Source organism: Pecten maximus, chromosome 6, assembly GCF_902652985.1.
Source record: "Pecten maximus chromosome 6, xPecMax1.1, whole genome shotgun sequence".
NCBI classification, from domain to species: Eukaryota; Metazoa; Mollusca; class Bivalvia; order Pectinida; family Pectinidae; genus Pecten; species Pecten maximus.
Window position 1 is genome coordinate 18,152,159 of NC_047020.1, and position 19,770 is coordinate 18,171,928.

At 34.9% G+C, this 19,770-nt stretch overlaps 2 protein-coding genes across 2 annotated transcripts; one reads left to right on the forward strand and one right to left on the reverse strand.

Annotated features, from left to right (window-relative positions):
* Positions 1-733: 733 nt before the first annotated feature.
* Positions 734-9,527, reverse strand: LOC117329124 (neuronal membrane glycoprotein M6-a-like). Its single transcript, XM_033886867.1, has 7 exons — positions 9,422-9,527; positions 8,245-8,398; positions 6,957-7,116; positions 6,618-6,783; positions 5,066-5,160; positions 3,885-3,950; positions 734-2,951 (listed from the first exon to the last, which is right to left on the reverse strand). Exons 1-7 carry the CDS (start codon positions 9,423-9,425, stop codon positions 2,805-2,807), a joined length of 792 nt encoding a protein of 263 aa, XP_033742758.1. The 5' UTR covers positions 9,426-9,527; the 3' UTR covers positions 734-2,804.
* A 3,455-nt stretch (positions 9,528-12,982) lies between these two features.
* LOC117329127 (glyoxylate reductase/hydroxypyruvate reductase-like) lies at positions 12,983-18,223 on the forward strand. Its single transcript, XM_033886871.1, has 4 exons — positions 12,983-13,164; positions 13,312-13,521; positions 15,588-15,758; positions 17,216-18,223. Exons 2-4 carry the CDS (start codon positions 13,320-13,322, stop codon positions 17,809-17,811), a joined length of 969 nt encoding a protein of 322 aa, XP_033742762.1. The 5' UTR covers positions 12,983-13,164; positions 13,312-13,319; the 3' UTR covers positions 17,812-18,223.
* The last annotated feature ends 1,547 nt before the right edge of the window (positions 18,224-19,770 follow it).

Sequence of the window (19,770 nt, forward strand, 5' to 3'; positions counted from 1 at the left end):
GATATACATTTTATTGACTTGCTACAGATATACATCTAGTACATAGAAAAATATATTATCTAGTAAACTGATTGTATTATAAAAGCATGTCAACTTTTGACCAATTGCACACTTTCATACAACACTATACAACACACAATATGGCAATATAAAGGCAAACAATCAGTAATGAGCCCACTAATCAAAGCTCTCTTAATTACACCTTCCAGAAACACTTCTTTACGCACACAATATCAGCACATTATAGGCATTATATGAAATCAATAATATCTTTGATGAAAGTGGGTTTTTCAGAAAACAATCTTTTTTCTGAGCCTACAAACTGACAGTGTAAGCCCTTTTCGAGCTCAATTGACTAATCCCTTTCTTACATCTGTTACTTTCTGTATACTACCAGCACTGGGGGACAATTAATGTAAAATAAAATAGGCAATTTAATCATTGATTTTGGTGGTGTTATGTTGGTAGGTTGAGGTGTTATTCCAGATAATCAGTACCTGCAGGCAACGAACAATTTTTTTCATTGAAACAAGTTCTATATTAACTAACTGTGTCATGTTAAAAACTGCCTGGGAATAAGACACTAACATGCTGTCCGCAATTGTATCATGTTGCTGACGGACAGTAAAATGCAGATGAGCTTGCTGTGAACTTTGCTCATTCAACAATAAGGGAGTCAGTTATTGAACAGTTATTTAGTATTTGCATGTAATGGCAACAAAAAGTACCATCAAAAGAGTCCACATGTTTAATATTCATTTCTAAATAGCTTATTTTTTCTTATCTACATTCAAGTCCGTTGCAAATTATCATGTATGCTCCATGTATACTCCATGTATACTCTAAGTAATATGGTGTGCCAGTCATCAAGTTATATAAACAGTTCAAAAGATAACAAATTGTTATATCAGATTTCATAAGCATGTGTCTAGCACTTGTGAGAATATTTATGTAAAAAGTGAAAAGAGCCTTCCTTCACCAGATAACCTGTCAAAGAACCTCCAGTTAAATTAATATTGTATAGCCTAGTAAACGACAATTCAAGATTTTTTCTATCACCATAAAAACCTTTCTATGCTCCATAAGTATTGGTAAACTTAACGATACAACTGCATCTAAGTGTAGAGTATATCAATATTCTCTTAACTCAATTAAAAAAAAGAGTTCTTAATGGGCATAGAACATTACTATTTCTTTCTTCTTTCATATTAACATTGAAAATGAATAATCATTGGTGATTAATTCAGCAAAGAAAACCACATTGTGCTGCCTTCATATTTATTTCAAACAAAATGACACCTTTTAAGATTATGATGTCATGATGTCCTTTAATTTTTCTACAGTGGATTTTATTTAGATACAATTATATAACAATTTTCTATTTAAAATTTTCATCCAACACTGTTACCAGTTCATGAGCAAAATTTGATTCTAATGTCAACTAATAAAGGGAGATAACTTAAAAATTGCACACAGAGAAAATCCAATGGCAACCTTAAAAATGTTTTCCTATAAATTCAAACCATCACAACAAGGTCAAACATAAACAGTTCCATGATAAAAACAAACCAACATCCTAAAACAATTACTGGCCCAGAGAATTACCACATAACAAAGTCTAACCAAAGTATGACATTTATAGACAAACAGGGTAAATGTTATACTCCTGGCAATTTCATAGTTGGATAGAATAACATTTATTAGTGCAATTATCTGGTGCCCGTTTTGATATCACTCATATATTTACTGATTTCAAAAGACTGCAGTATATCTTTTAACTACTATATAGTAAACCTGTATCTAATTCCATGTAACTGGTAATGGACAGGTAGATATAAAGCTACCTTGAATACACATCCCGAAAATTATTCAAATTTTTTAATTTAGTTTATTAATTAACAATGGTTATAAAGAACAACTGGCTACTAGCTACTACCTATGGACAATCAACTGTCAACAGTAACAGATTAACCGACAAAGAGATAGAGAAGAAAGTGTTGTAAATTATTCAGGAGAATTGGTGCTTTTATGTTTTATCTAGTCATTCCATGGCCAAAGGTATAAAAATAATGACATCATGAACAAAACTTATATGTATATTGTTTCCAATGAATCCTATCACCAAATTTTCTCTCTGGACTTGTAATATTTACACATAGAACCAGTGGATAAAACAGACCATAGTTGCATATAAAACTAACAGTCCACAGATTTTTTCCAGAAATATGATGATTGCGACCTGGTAAACAACCAATTAATGCATTTTATATCTGGGTGTACAAATGAAGATTTAACAATTATCTGTGTCATTAGCTAAATGCCACACCATGAAGTTTAATTAAAGATCTTGTAACCTAACCAGCTCACCTTTTTGTCTCTTAAACTTCATCATAATTAATACAATAACTATATATAGACCCAGCCCAACTCGTTATTCTGATACACAACGCCTCTTGTCAACTACTGTAAGCCATTTAATTAAGCAATTTTATCAGTTTAATCTGTCACTATGTGACCATATTTGTTAATTATAAATCATGGTTTTGATATGTGATCATATTTACCACTCTCCATACACCATGGAAGGGAGGTAACTCAGTCAAAAAATATTTTTGTCTTAATTGTTAAAAAAATCTACAATATAGAGTCCAATATAAATTTAAATATTTCAAGAATAGATTCTATTAAAATGATGCTCAAACTAACTACTTTATGAAAAATGAATATGTAAATTTACAATGAGATGGTAAAATATGATGGCTAATGTGTGTACATCAGTAACGAGAGGGACCGGGGGTTAACTGTCACCGTGAGCTACTGTCTTTGTCTAGATAGCCACGACTATTGTGTAGGTCCAGTTCCTCCATATCTACAGCATCTCGGTACTCCGTTAATTCTTTGGAGATCTTGATCCGTGTGTAGTTGGCTCCTATGGCTATCATGAAATGTATCTGTAACACAATGAAATCTATATAGATGTACATATAAAGTCACAATTTTACGATGTTTCATGCATCAAGTTATGTTCCCAAGTTATTAAAGTTATTTCATAGAACTTTGGAGAAACAAATCTAGCTAGGTTGTTATCTGTCCGATTTTCAGATACAAATGTACATGTATATTTTCTGAATTCTGCTTAGAAAATCCTCGTTGTGGGGTGAAATAAAACTCTTACTGGACTTTGCCGTTATCAACATAATAGCTACACTTTGTATTGATAAAATGGATTATCTATCACTAGAATTTTGTCAAAAAGATAAAATTCATTCTTTTTTGTCACTGTTAATCAAACTGAAGAAGCTGTTGATACCAATTTGTTTACCTCACCCATCCATAACACCACTAAATCCTGGAATTACCCAACCCCACCCATCCATAACACCACTAAATCCTGGAATTATCCAACCTCACCCATCCATAACACCACTAAATCCTGGAATTACCCAACCCCACCCATCCATGACACCACTAAATCCTGGAATTATCCAACCTCACCCATTCATGACACCACTAAATCCTGGAATTACCCAACCCCACCCATCCATGACACCACTAAATCCTGGAATTATCCAACCTCACCCATTCATGACACTACTAAATCCTGGAACTACCCAACCCTACCCATTCATGACACCACTAAATCCTGGAATTATCCAACCTCACCCATCCATAACACCACTAAATCCTGGAATTACCCAACCCCTCCCATCCATGACACCACTAAATCCTGGAATTACCCAACCCCTCCCATCCATAACACCACTGAATCCTGGAATTACCCAACCCCTCCCATCCATAACACCACTGAATCCTGGAATTACCCAACCCCACCCAACTGTAACACCACTAAATCCAGTAATAATCTTTGGTAATCAAGTATGTACCATTCCTAGGACTATGAGGACTGCTCCAGCACAGGCTACACAGAAGAGTGGTCCAGCTTCGGCTACCTGTGGATACAATAGCAGAGTTAAAATAATTTTAGAATAGTTTGATACACTTTTTTATCAGAGCAACAAGGCTGTCTCAAAGCATTTAAAAATTATCATCCATGGTTATTGGGCCTTTACCAACCAGCCAATGTCTTTCTCAACTCCCTTGGTCAGTGCTTACACACATTTCTTGCACTGCTCTACCAGGGGTCGACATTAACTTTTTTCTTTACTTGTCCTTTCACATATATATTCACTTGTCCGAATGAAATAAACACTTGTCCCACTGTCTGACTTTGATTTAAAGAAACTAAACTACTCTTTTAAGAGTAGAAATAAACTGACTAGAATATGAACTACTAATTGTAGTAATGCAATACTTGACAAATTCACACCAACATGCTTGTTTACTTAAAAAAACACCAATAAGGCTGATTACGTATTTCTGAAATCGTTCGGAAGTTTAGGTATCATCTGCATAGAGTTCCAAATTAAACTACTTTCATTATGAAGAGGTCACTTCCATTGTACACTATGCCATTTTTTTTCTTTTCTTTTTTACTGTAAGTATGAAGTGAAATGTTGTGAATGTTGATTCAGAATACAAATAAACAAAATGAAGACAATTTTTGTTACTTGTCCCGTTGGACAAGTGTTTTAATACTTTCACTTGTCCGACAGCAATTTAGTCTGGTACGGGACAAGCGGACAAGCCTAAATGTCGATCCCTGTCTACCATGTACTCGTTTACAGCTGAGTTGACTGGAACACAACTGAGTAAAGTATCTTGTACAAGTTATAACATGGCGCTTTGTTGGGACTTTAACTAGTGACTCTTAATTGGGTCACATGATATAATCCTGCATCCTATCACTGGACTATCCTGCCTCCATAATGATAATTATGATATGAACACACCTGACAGTAAACCATCAAACCTTACTGATGTGATGTAATTTATTTTACCTTTGCTATCAATCTTCATTTCCAGTCAAATTTGTATACTTTTGCTATACACAACAAATATTGGTTATCACACAAACTAACTTAAGCCAAACAACCTTTCCTTATTGTCAAAATAGGTAAAAATTAAACTGCAATGAAATATTCTTTTATATAAAGTAATTACATACTTTGTCACACATGAGCCTGAGGTCAGTATGAGCACACAGCTGTTCACGGCCTGGTACTCCTATCCCTATAGCTGCTGTGGAGTTTCTGTAGATACCTGTAAAAGACAATATCTAATGACTTATACCTGTACCCTGTGTAGGTTAGAGAACTGAGAAGAAAATACATATGGGTTTATGTTAAAATGTTTCAGAGTGTCCTTTACTGCTGTTTATTATAGAGAAATAGTTAGGATAATTAATTCATTGTATCACAAAAGCATATCAAATGTTTTAAATTTGATATGTTTAATATATATTTCCTTATTTCTTTTCATTAATTCTTTCCTTGTAGTACATTTAAAATCACAAGACATTTAACGCATACAGTCCTGCACATAGAACAAACACATCCTCACACATGTACATACACAATCACACAATAAATGATTGAAGAAATCCACACATCAATAACTAGTATGGGAGGTGACTCCAGTGAAGCATTTCAGGCATAAACATATATGCAGTTAAATACAAATATAGGACACAAATAGTTACACTCAACACAAACAAGGAAACTTATTTATCTCTGACATGCAGAGTCACACTATTCCTTAGGATAAGATCAAACCCTTCACAACAAATTGCTACTTTTAAACAAGAGACCAAGAGGACCTGCATTACAAACCTGGATCCCGGATATTTCAGTAATTATGGCAAAATACTCTAATTTGAGTAATATTTAAGATATTTTTCTACTTTTGAACTGCCTCTCCCAACAACGGTTCAAACTACAGGTCGATTAAATACTGTCATTCTTTAAAAATGTTTTCTAAAGTTTTTTTCCCTATAATTAGAATTCCCTATTGGGCCCCCTATCTCCAGCCACAAGACTGCCACACCCTTCGTTTATACAATGTTAGATCTCATTTTGCCAATAATGCTCCACACTAAATTTTATCAAAATCCATTTAAGCCTAGCAGGTATTTAAAGGATTGACCTCAATTTCCCATTTTGGGCTCCTCCCTCTGGCCAGGGTAGCCACACTCTCAATTTATTCAAGGTTTGATCTCCTTTGCCTAATAATGCTCCAAACCAAATTTCATCAAAATCCTTTCAGGCTTTTAGGACATGTAGTGATTTGAAAGATTTAGCTATATTTCCCCTATTGGGCCCTGCCACTCTGGCCCCAGGGAAGCCACACCCTCCGTTTACATAACATTTGATCTCTGATGCACAATAATGCTCCAGAACAAATTTCACCAAAATAAATTCAAGCGTTCAGGACAGGTAGGGATCTAAATGACTTAAACTCAATTTCCCCTATTTGGCCCTGCCCCTATAGCCCTATGTGAGCCATACCCTCCATTTATGTAAGGTTTGATCTCCATTACCCAATAATGCTCCAAACCAAATTTCATCAAAATCTATGCATGCGTTCAGGAGTAGTGTGGATTTAAAGGAAATGTTGATGGACGCCGGATGGACTCATCCGACCCTTTAGGCAGTAATAATGATTCAACTATACTCATCCCACAAGATATTTTTAACCAAATAGCATGCTGTTATACTTACCAAACCTGGTGAGACTGAAACATTCCACAGTGACTGTACCAACAGCCTTATTGTAGACTTTCTCATAGCAGTAGGAGTTGATCATTATGTAGCCTACGACTGGTACCACACATGCTCCCACAATGCCTAACCATGCCAGGTTCATCAGGTAAGTCATGATCAGAAACTGATAACAGAAGATGTACAGGTGAAATATGTAATATAAAATATAGTATTGCTTTGATTAATTCATTTAATCAATGTTTTACCTGTAACAAATCAATCATAGTTGAACTTAACCTTTTGTGCAACAAATCTTAAAGCCAATTACAATCCAATTAAAATGCATTGTAAACTTACGAAGGCAGCGGACACTCGTCCTCCCATTATACATTTGGCTCCTGAGTACACATTTTTTCTTGTAGCTCCAGTGGACAGATAACCAAATGCTAGCAGAATAATGGCAAACACACCCATGATGACAGCCACAATCACAAATACTATCTTTATCACCTCCAACCTGTGAGAAAATAATAAATATCAGTAATAAAAAGGCTAACTGTTCACCTAAGACATTTATAAATATAAAAAATCAAATAAAATTTGATGTGGACTTAATTATAAAGACTCAACACGGTGTATATGTGTGCTTTCTCAGTATTGTTACCTGGCTGACATAGTGTATATGTACAGGGCTTTTTCCGGGGGCTAAACAAATCAATTGGGCCCTTAGCTATTCCCAATTGATTTTTTTTCATATTTAAGCAAAATTCCCAAAATTTGCAGTTTACTCCTGAGAAAATCTTTCCTAATTAACCAATTTTCTTCCCAAAATGAGACAAAAAGGCCTTTCCCAAACCAGCAAGAAAAAGCCCTGATGTAGACCCTCAATTGCAAGTAAGTATAAAGGTTTTGACTTTCCAAAATGAGTAAAGGGACCTGTGGAAATATCACCTTTTGCAAACATCTATTTGACCATGACATATTCTTATAAAACAGAGCAGAACAGACAGGCAAATCGAGAGCTAATTAAAACCTTGGATTTTGAAGAGGAATGGACCGGAAGTATAGGCAAAGGTACATTTATAGTGAAGTCACAGACACTACATTGTCATAATAAACACCATTTGTCAATTACTATTGTAACATTTACAGCATGCAGTTTTTATCACAGCAAGTAAAATTCATTTGTTATCTATATACTATATATATAATATAAATTCCTGATTTTGATAATAATAATTTATATACAAAACAATGACAGATCAAATCCTGGATATCACATCCTTCATTTATTCAATTTGCCACTTTGATGACTGCCATATTTGATTCTAATTAGTGTGATTATACATAGAATAGTTTGTCCTCATGGCGATTCCAAGGTGATTCAATAAATAATCCTCTAAAATTTCCAAATCTATCATAAAATTTAGCTTATCAGTAAATATATCATTTCATTTTCATACACAGTCTGTATTTACAAAATTACACCATGATTTATAATAATATGGACATTTTTATCACTGCGGTACGTATTTCAATTTGGTGTATTTCATCCTTTTTCTAGTGTGATCGATATGCTGTCGACATTCCATACTCGAGGAAAACTAAAAGTCTCTAAGAAATATATACAGAATATGATATTCACCATGGCACATTGAACTGGAAGAGCTCTTCTAGTATGTTAGTGATGATCAGTGTCAAGGCTCGATACAGCGTCCCACAGAACACACCAACCCCGGTGAATGTGATCATCGTAGCAATCAACGAAGCAAATGGCACATTGCCTATTCTTTCGCACCCTGTAAAATAAGAACAAAACATGTAAATATACAGGTATATAGATCAGTCATGATCAACACTCAAATAAGTTCATGTACTGTTTATCATGTATATAAAAGTAACAGGGAAAAACTAAACCTGTTTCTTTAGGTGATATGAACTGTGAAAATTTTAAAATATGTTAGATAACTAATAATATAAATATTATCTGGTTCAGTGAGACATCACATTTGTAACAACCCTCCGGTCCGCCATCTTTGGAGGTGAAAACAACATCTTAGTAATACAGTGCACATGGTTGTGTACATACAATGCTACATTTGTATGGGGCGCCGTTTTACTATTTACATGTATTCCCATTTGGTGATATCACCTATTCAAATATGTGATATCACCTATTCAAATATGTGATATCACCTAAGAACTTTTTTAAGTGATATCACCTATTCGAATAGGTGATATCACTGATTGAATAGGTGATATCACCAAATGGGAATAACAAGTAAAATGGTGCCCCATATATTTGAGATAACCGGGTGAATTGTTTAAAAATGTTTAATTGTTTTGCTTGGCAGTAATCATGTCTTTTTTTTCAAGTGTTCACTGTAATGATTGTTGAAGCACTACCGTTGTATGAAAACTGGAAACGGGGTACTGCAACGTACTAAGATATATATATAGGTGTTTAAAAGTAAAGGAAGGGACAGCACTGTGTTTACACAGTTAAAGTTTTGAAAACCACATTCTACCTGTACTTATAATTGTCGGATATTTACAACAAATATCAGTACGTTACAGTGCATATAACACGTCTTCACAGTTTGGGGATATTTTTTTTACAAAGAAATTTCCATACACACAGCGTATACACAATACATGTTATAATTATACCTGTACAATAACAATACACTTTTGTTTACAGAAAACGGTTATTCACCTTTAGTCGTCACCTGTCTTAACAGGTCCGTTGGATAACACTTATTTAAAAGATACAAGATAAGTATCTACTATAAAGATGGAAAATGCAGATAAAATAAACATACCCATTTTGATCAGGTGTGGCTTGCCCGGACAGGTAATTAATTTGGAATTTTACCTATCTCAGGTAGCACTGATTCATCTCATTAGTACTTCCTGTTTTCAGGTGGCGCTACAATCGCTTGTTGACAGGTGGGTCGGATCTACGTCCTTGGGACGCTTACATGCTAGGTGAAACGTCTCTGGACTACGTACAACTGTACATGTGTATACTATAAAATTATTAGAAAATTATATTTTTAAAAAGGAAACTTATGACAAGCCGCTTTAAACTTTTAACCAATTTCTATGTTAACTTTCTTTCCATAAGATATATATATACTGTATATATATATAAGTAAAACATGTAATACATGTAAACATGCAAAAATAATTGTTGTTTTTTTAATTATCATTTTAACTTGTTTCACCCAGGGACATCCCTATTTTACTAAAGTGCGGGTCATAAGTAAATATAGTTAATGTTATGTGACCGTCAAAATGAAATAAAAAAAAGGGCATTGAATTGAATTAAACAAGATATTATATATTTGCCAACAAAAGTATGCCTGTCCTCCATTACTATAGGAGTTGGATATGTTTTTTGTTCCTTTGGCCTGGATATAAAGGTTGCAATGTGATTTAGATATATTTAATTTGCTTCAAAAGCATTACGGATTAGGTACAAGTTATTACAACATCATTAAGGCCTTCTCCACAACACAAATGTGATCACAATGAATATCATTTTTTACAAATAATTTAAAAAGATGTACATGTATATCATATCATATTACCGAAACCTTTGGCTGGATTTTAAATAATTTTGCACACTTCTAAAAATATTTGTGTTTACATCTACTGGCAGATATTTATTTCCTTTGAGCAGTTATTCTAAATCAGTGGCAACCTCCAGCTTTAAATTTTCTAAATTAGAGAAAAGGGTACGTCCTTGTATAATATAATGAGGACATGTAAAAAAGAATTGATAGGCATTTCACAGGGATTTCCACAAGAACACTCAGAGGTTTCAGTTAGATTTACTCTGAAAAGATCATAGTTTAAATAAAGAACTACATTAGTACCTCAGCTTGGTATGCAAAATATTTAACTTTCTTTCGCCAAAACTGTAGAAAGAATGTGCATTTTGGCGATTTACTGGATGAGAAATAGCGGATTTAAAAATAGGTACAGAAGGAGACGATCTGGTTTCCAAGTTTAAACTGTTCCAAGAAAGTAAAGTTGATGGTAAAAAGGATGATAGAGTACTGTTCAGTCTATAATTTGGAACCGTAAAATCATTTCTGTTTCTTAATGGACATGGATTGTTAAAAGTAACACTGGGTGGCAATAGGTCATTAAGAAATAAATAAGTGATACTATTTTTCATTTTAAATAGCAGTTGTAGCTACTTCGTTTTCCTTCTTTCTGATAACTTTCCTAGACCTGTTTCAAAATATAGAGCAGTGATATTCACATATGATGGAAGACCAGTAATGATACGTAGTGCTTCTCTTTGAGTTGCAATGTGCTGATTATATAGCACTGCACATCGCACGTGAGTAATGCATATACACATGTTTTGAGTCTCATCAAGATAATTATACGCCTCTAACCTTTATAAATGTTATGCTTCATACAAGATTGTATTAGATCTAAATTGTATTAGAAATATTCGAAGATTTCTGAACAACACAAACAAGAATTTTCTATAACAACCAGAAAAGCCGGTACTTTATACAATGAAAATTTCCCGAACTTGACATAAACGTGTTTTAGGTGAAATTCGGGTCAGTGTTTGCCTGTGTACCGATTGACCGAGAGGAACTTGCACAATATATGTTGCAATGACCCTACGGCACAGGACTATTTACAATTCGTCAGCGGATGAGTGATAAATTAAACGTTATTGGCAGGACAAGAATTACATGTATTGGGGAATCTGCACTTGGGTAACATCTCCTAACGGCAATGCGTCACACATCGGCTTCAGTTGATACAAGATATCGCTTTAGAAGTTATGGGCCGGAGAGGATAAAATTCGTGACCTGGGTTACAGACTTTTATGTACGATTTTAAATAAATAAATAAAAAGGGGATATGATAAGTGAGAGGAAAGTATACGTAGTTTCTGGCACGATAGAACACGGATAGTTATGAAACATGGAGCTTACATATGTGTATAGTAACCGATAATTAAACAAATAAACATTATTTGTCTCAAAACAACGTAAAGTGCATAGTTAATTATTTTGATTAAGGCATTAATTGGACAGTTTATTTCATCGATATTACGTTAAAAATGGTATCCATGCCACTGTCTAAATTACGCTGGGCTCCGAAGTCAAATCATATCAAATCGGCCAAGTACAGCGATTTTTTTACATTTAGATATAGTTTATCCTCAGCTTCAATATCACATTTTGAATGAACTGAATAATATGAAACTTTTTAAAACATTTGTTCTTATTTTCCAATAATAAAATCCTAATTTATTCAATTGAATTGTGTGTTGGACCAAATCCAAATCTTGACACTTAGCTACAGCCTCATAAACGGGTAAAATTGCATTTTATAAGCTCGGCAAAAAGGCACAAAATATACATACATGTACACTGTATATAGGTACAGTGTATAAGGCGCCAGCACGTAGACGGTATGTATAAGTACTCTATATAGATATTTGTTAAGAAAAAATAATGACCATTCTGACATGTACATGTACCCCATGTCAAGATTTTTTTTTGTTAATTTTACAAGAACGTAAAGTAATATCCGACTCCGTACTCCATGAGACTATAAAAACAAACAAAAAACCAAAAAACAACAACAACAAAAACAAAACAAAAAAAACCCTAAAAATAGATAAATAAATAAAAAGAAATAAATATATATATATATGTTGCTTACTTGTCACTTGTTTTATAATGCCATTGTAAGAATAGAGACATAAATAATCATATTAATATCGTGCTTATATTTGGGATACATGTCATATCATACAGGCAATTAACACAACTTATATAATTCATAAGTCATAAGATGTCTTAGCTTGATATTTTAATCATAAAATACGTTTTGTATCAAATAAAATATAAATCCCATGAAAGTATATATATACAGTATCTCATAAAGCAATATAGTGATTTTCACCCGGGACCATGCAAGGATGAAAGGAAAGTACATGTTTTATCTTACATGTTATATCTTACATGTTATATAATATATTTTATTAAATATCTATAAGATTTTAAAGATATACGACCGATAATATCTCAAAAACAAATCCGATATCTTATATAAATATATTTTTTAACAATAAGATATCTTATGAAGAAAGATCGCATAATGAACATAATGTATTTTAGTTTTTAACAAAACTTGTTTAATGTAAGTCGACAGTACTAACCACACGATATTTTTTGATGCTGACAGTACTTTAAATTCGAATGTTATCAGAAGAGTTCTTAAAGAGTAGGACAGAACAGCAAGACATTTTGCAAGTCTGGAGAGCTCGAATGTGAAACTGAAAGTAGGATATATGGTCCGGTTTTAGCCGTAGTTGAAAGCCGTACTTTCGTATTATATATTATTATTAACATGGCGACTGGATAACGTAAACACTTCAAGCTAAAAATATAGTGATAGAATGCACAGGTACATAGTATTTGTAAATATAAGGTGTTGTTATTAAATGAGACATTACCCAGACTACACGGGTCAGCGAACAATACTCTGCATTAGCCGCAAACAGATCTATATCAAACAGGTGAGCGAGTTTGTTGCACGAAATGCTTGAGTTGTCCCCCTTGCCTTGTGCCATAGTTGATAATGTACCTGACCTTATGTCCTGTCGTTATCAGTCAAGTTATACATTAAATCATCTCACGTTCCTTTGTCTCTGTGTATACTCCAGCAAGCATCATGTCGGCCCGTCCCCGAGTCCTGATCTCCCGATCAGCCCCTCCCGCGGGCATAGACCCCATAAAGGCTGTGTGTGACGTATGGATATGGCCGGAGGAAGATCCCATCCCGGCGGAAGAGTTTCAGAAGCGGGCAGCGGGAGTAACCGCCATCTTCTGTCATCCACCTGACAAAATTGACAAGGACTTGCTTGACGCTGCAGGTTTGTAACGAACACTGTATTTTGTATTGAAATTTCTTATTTTTCAGGTCAACATTTGATTAGATCTTCAATAAGTCGAAGATACTTTTAATGACCAATCCAGGGTATATCATGCATACAAGCTATGAGTTTACTTATAGAGGCAGTAAAAATACTCATATCTTGTACAGGTAGGTGCACTGGATTACCTGATTGTTAATTAAAACGTTTCTTCGAATTACTGAAGGTCGGAGATGGAACACGATGTTTGACAAGAATGCTGATGGTGAACTTTTGCATGTATAATTTTGTATATGTTTAAAAATAAAGTTACAGAAAAAGAAGACTTTCTAACAAATTTCAACTGCCAAAATCCAAGATGACCTTCTGTCGTCCATTTTGTTTTTCAGTTATGCCTTCTTGTCCATACCAGTGACTTCGCTAGAATAAGTGAGCGTTCAGATTGGAAAAAAACCCCGAAACCAAGTAAATAATGAATCAGTATAGACTGGTGGAGCTGGGGGAATCTGGAGTGCATTATTGTACACATCATAGAAATAGTTACATATTTCCTTTTAGCATTGATGTCATCTTTTTTTAGTTTCATTTGGGTATGAAAAAATATTAGTTTGCCAACTTTTTTTCTCATAGAGGTAAGAACAAAAAACCTCAACCAATCAGAAAGTCGCATTCTGCATACTAACAATGGAAAAATGATTATATAAACATTTGTACACAAGCAAAATGTCTTCATGTCAATTCAGGTAAAATTCAGGTCAATTTCAGGTCAATATTTTTTTCGGGTCAAATTTACCTCAAGGCAATACAACAAAATAATATTGAACTATTAGGCCTACATGTTTTTCTTTTAATTTTATCGTGTTTAGGACCAGAAACATGTATTAGTTATATATGTTTCCGTTAGGACTTGCCTAAAAGTTATCGAAAAACTTATAAGGATATATTAAGTGTATATCTAATGCCCCTTTTTATTTTATATATGAGTTTTAAGTAAAGTAAAATAGCCGATTTTGAAATTATTTAGATTTTCTTTTTATTTTCACATATTTTGTATTTAACCGTTGGCTATCAGAACTAGATTTGTTTGGATTACCTTTAAAGTTTGTTTCAACTCACATACATACATTATCTTAATTCTGTATATAAAAAAGATGGCATTAATCTTCTATGTCCTGAATGTTTCTAAGATAAACATCCTGCAATTCTGACTACCACCGGGGATTTTCGTTATAATTGTTGACTTGTTTCTGATGCTGATGGTTCCGGTGGTGCTTATTGAAATTTCTTTCATAGTTTGTCTTTGGATTTTTTCACCTATTTTGACCAACCTGGTTTTAGGTTTGAATTGTCGCCTTCCCTACCACGAAATGACCAATGGTATTAATTGTCCTGTTCGATTAGAACCATACCCTCATAACTATAACCCGTGAGGACAGATGCAAATGCTTATTTGGCTGTGTCATATAAATAAAAAAAAAGAAAAAAAAAATGAAAAATCAAAATTTAACATTTACAATATTTTACTAGACTCTAAGGATATTCACCTCGTAGAAACGATACAGAACTAATATGGGGTAAACCAGTAGGGATTACTCTTAACAGTAATATTAGTCTAGATTTCACACCATATAATTACTGTGACGTTGGTACATGTATGGCCATTTGTGGAAAACCATTGCTTCAGTGATTGATAAGATTATCACTGTATTTTTCAGTGTTGGCTCTTTAGGTAACATATTAATAAACTGTTCCGTCAATATTGATAGATCTAGTTTTATAATATCAAGTTCCTCTTTACGTCGCTGAAAGTTCAATTATCACTTTCTTTCACACGGGAAATGTTTTTATTGTGGTTAGATTCAGTATCGCAGTCTGGATTTCACAAGCGGTAAAAGGAAGGGATGCGGTAAATTTTGAATTGGCTCACTTGGTAGAGTGACATATTTGGAAGCTTTGTTGGGATATGATTGCAAAGATTGGTCAACCGGTTTCCTGTTCTCCTACCGTGGTATTAAATTGTTCTTATACAAGTTTTGGCGATAACATGACTTTCTTGTTGTTTACAGGCCCAGGTCTGAAAGTGGTTGGAACTATGTCCGTGGGACTTGACCACATTGATCTTGCCGAGTGTCGACGTCGTGGCATCAAGGTCGGTAACACCCCTGACGTACTGACCGAGGCTGTAGCTGAGCTGACCATAGCTCTTCTCCTGTCAGCAGCACGCAGGCTTAAAGAAGGTAGCTATATACATAGATTACATTCGCACAGTCTAAAAGAGGAGTCAATCACTAACCGTAACTGTTTGAAGAAGTTTGGTAGGACGCTTTGTTGATCGAGTTCTGGATTTAAAGATATTTCCGGGATCCCAGTATTCAAATTTCTGTCAAACATACCAAAGGGATTTAGCATGAACTTACAGGGTACATATCAAATACGTCTCATATAATAGGACCGAGAGGTTATGAGAAAATCCATCTTCTTGGAGATCAGATCAGATGCCGTGCAATCTCGAGAAGACGGAGTAGTTCTTTACTTGAGCATTCGATCACTCTTTGTACTTCCTAGACGAGGTCCATTTATCTAAAAATAATAAAAAAAAAAAAAAAAAAATAGGCGACATTTATCAATTTGCGTATCAAGGGATCATCTTGCTTGAGAAAGATGAAAGAACAACGTTTCTCTCATACACCAGAGGTGCAATCTTCTTTTATCTGAAAGAAATCTTAATATCCAAAAATTTCTGAAAACATCTTAATATTCGAAAAAGCAACATACCATCCTTTGTAAAGTGTCATCATATCACAATAACTTCGGACCACTAAGTATGTTTTCCATCATACAATCTAAATGTTAGCAAGCGTACAATGCAGAGGTTTACTATTGCAATCTACTGTATGTTTTACGGTAGGAAGGTATGGGTGAAAATAATCACTCTAAGGTATTAAGGTCATCGAACTCGAAAGTCAATATAACCTAAGCCATGGTGTTTCGTCCGCGCACAATGCGTAAACTTTCGCTACTCCTCTTTAATGCAAAAGTGGATTTCACCCAAAGTTGGTCTGAAATATCATTTGAGGAAGGCAATCATAATCAATAAGGATGATTCATTAATATGGTATATTATAATCGATATCGATATGAGGCTTGTCCGACCTCCTGAGAGCGGAGGGACGGAGCCCTAAGAAGAGAACTTGGTTGAAATTTCGCTTCAAGGCGTCACTCCTCGTTTATGCCTTAATGAATACTCGGGACTTATCGAGTTACCCAATTGCCTTACCAACATGATATGCGTAATGTAATCAGGTGTCAAATAAAGAATGTTTACCTGTGCTCAGATTTCCTTTTAGTCCCTATTGATTCAAGTAGTCATGAGTATGCCTGGGTGATTATGTTTGTGCTCCGACTACACTTGGCCAATTAATTTTAACTGTGGTTTATTAATTCTTTAATTCAGCTTGAAACTTTCGCCTTCATCTTGAATTCGCCGTATCTTCAAAGGGCGAAAATGGCGAAAATTAAACGTGGCGAAAATTACCAGGTATACAGTAACACTATTTGGTCTAAAACGCCATAGAATGAGGACAATTGAATATTTGTACAGTTGTTTCATGCATCATCAGTCAACAGTCAAGACCTGGTGAACTGTTTCCCCGAGGCCGAAGGCATTTCATGTGTATTCTTTTCTTTTATACAGGATACCACTATGTGACGACTGGAGAGAAATACTGGGAGCACGCCTTGTTTCTCTGTGGACACGAAATTAGCAGATCCACCATAGGCATTGTGGGATTGGGACGTATCGGTATGGCGGTTGCTAGGCGACTCAAATCCTTTAATGTTGCCAAGTTTCTGTATACCGGGAACAGCCAGAAATCCTACGCAGAAGAAGTGAATGCGGAATTTGTTACGTTTGACAAACTTCTGGAATCCTCTGATTTTGTTATTGCATGTTGTTCAATCCATGCAGAAAACAAAGGCCTTTTCGACAAAGCTGCATTTAAAAAGATGAAAAAGTCGGCCATTTTTGTCAATGTTTCGCGAGGCGTACTTGTCAATCAGGATGATTTAGTTGAAGCCTTGACTAGCGGTGATATATATGGCGCCGCGCTTGACGTCTCCACACCGGAACCACTTCCCCTAGATAACCCTCTACACTCTCTAAAGAACTGCCTGATGACGCCCCACATTGGCAGTGCGACCATAAATGCCAGAAGCGGAATGGCGAATCTTACAGCCAGGAACATATTAGCCGGAATTAATGGCGAAGATCTTCCGTCGCCAGTCCTTTAATTTACATTTTGGTAATGTTAAAACATTACCCCTGGTAATTTGCTGAAATTAATTCATGACCTCAGGGTAACTAAATTACTGCATGCTGGAAACACATTATATTTGTTATATCTTTCTAACAATGTTAGAATATTTCCCTATATATTATTCAATTATGGATTGCAGGTCTTTTCAGGGAGTAAGAGCATTTCAAAAGTAGTGACAAGGAACATTGTATCAACATGGATATATTTGGTCGTTCATCCACATCTCGCTTTCCGTTCATCATATGCCTGGATCATATCCTCACCGTGCACATAATATCTATTTCTGTTTTTATATCTCTCTTTGTTGTTCGTAAGAGGGCAAACATCTAATAATGATTTGAATTGCAAATAAAAGCGATATATCGTATCGACGGTGTTAAAATCAATCCTTTATGCGTTTTCAATTTTTTCCTATGTAGTACAAAGACACCAACAATATCATCTATGTTGGAAAAGTCAAAAGCAACAACGACGACAAGAAATATGATGAAATATGATAGTTACCTTGAACAGTCCTTGGCAGCAGCAAACATGCGACATGAACAGTGTGGATGCTTCAAACAAGTCACCCTCGCAGGTCCACGACAACAAAAGAATACTCACTGCATGTGCGTTAGAAGCAAAACCCTTAAGGCACGTACGAGACGGAATTATAATTTGTAAATAGTCTGTCTAAATTGCAACATTTAGGAAGCAAATCTACTTTCTCCCTACAGATTTCTCACCATTTATATATAGCGAAACTTCACTTTTGGGCCAAGCGAGGAAGGTTATGAGTTTTGTTCCCTAACCAAGACAAAGCAAGTCTTATAATTGGTAAGTGCCGCTGTCGGCTTGATTTTATAGCTGGTGGTTGGAAGGGTAGTTTCGTTGCCAATGCCATGTGATCACGTGAGGCATCGTACTTCTGTTTCCACGCACTGTATTACATGCAATGTTCGTGTGTATTTTTCTTTCGTGATTTACAACTCTTTTGTTTATACACGCTTTCGTTGTTAGTCCATGCAACAATAATGTAACAATTATACATACAACAATATTCGTTGTATTTTTATTCTTGGTTCCATAGCAACAACCAAAACAGCGAAAGTTTATACACAACAAATGTTTTACACAGTAATGTATTTCGGTGTGATAACACTGTAGATATGCCCTAGAGTGGTACCATCATCCCCCGTATGTGGAGACGTAAAACACAATATATAAAATCAAACACACAATGCCAAAAGGTAAACGAATATCGATGAAATGACGAGACAATATCTATTGAAATTGAGACCATTCACGTAAAAACCAGACCAAGCCTTCCTGTGGGGTAAGCGTCTTCTGCTTCGTCGACGACACCTGATATGTAAATATTGGTGAAATGCAAGTCCCGTCCTCAGAATGAGGACTAGTGTGATGCACGGGCACTTGCATAGAAAATGTGATTTTTTTTATATGACACGAGCAAAACGTACCCCCCACCACACTTCAATAAACTAAAAACACATTTATTTAAACTACAATTATATAACTGGCTGTCACCAGGTGCACCTTTTGGGGTCATCTCCGCATGCATTTTGTCCGGAAAACGCGTCGGCTTAATGAAAAGTTTCGTCTAATTTACGATTATTTGAAGAGTTTCGTCGAATGACAATGGTTTATTATAATAAATAACTTATTATTTTAAAAGTGAGAGTCCCGTGCACCGAATATGACAGTACACGGGAAAAGCAAAGTCACAAATGTCAATTATGCAATCACAGGGGCATGGCACGTTTTTCCAAATGATGGTCCATATATATATGCATCACTATAATACCGTATATATATATGGACCATCTTTTGTAAAATCGTGCCAAGTGTCTGTGATCACATACACGTAGTAAGCCTAGACATTTCATACCTGAAAATTAAAAAAAATAAATAATAAATGAATAAAAGGGAAATT

What these genes read in the sequence shown, in the direction of transcription:
- LOC117329127 (XM_033886871.1), top strand. Translation starts at nt 13,320, where the DNA reads ATGTCGGCCCGTCCCCGAGTCCTGATCTCCCGATCAGCCCCTCCCGCG. An exon ending in GGACTTGCTTGACGCTGCAG is followed by an intron (nt 13,522 to 15,587) that starts GTTTGTAACGAA and finishes TGTTGTTTACAG; the next exon opens with GCCCAGGTCTGAAAGTGGTT. An exon ending in AGCACGCAGGCTTAAAGAAG is followed by an intron (nt 15,759 to 17,215) that starts GTAGCTATATAC and finishes TCTTTTATACAG; the next exon opens with GATACCACTATGTGACGACT.
- LOC117329124 (XM_033886867.1), bottom strand. An exon ending in TTCCAGTTCAATGTGCCATG is followed by an intron (nt 7,117 to 8,244) that starts GTGAATATCATA and finishes ATTTTCTCACAG; the next exon opens with GTTGGAGGTGATAAAGATAG. An exon ending in GACGAGTGTCCGCTGCCTTC is followed by an intron (nt 6,784 to 6,956) that starts GTAAGTTTACAA and finishes TTCTGTTATCAG; the next exon opens with TTTCTGATCATGACTTACCT.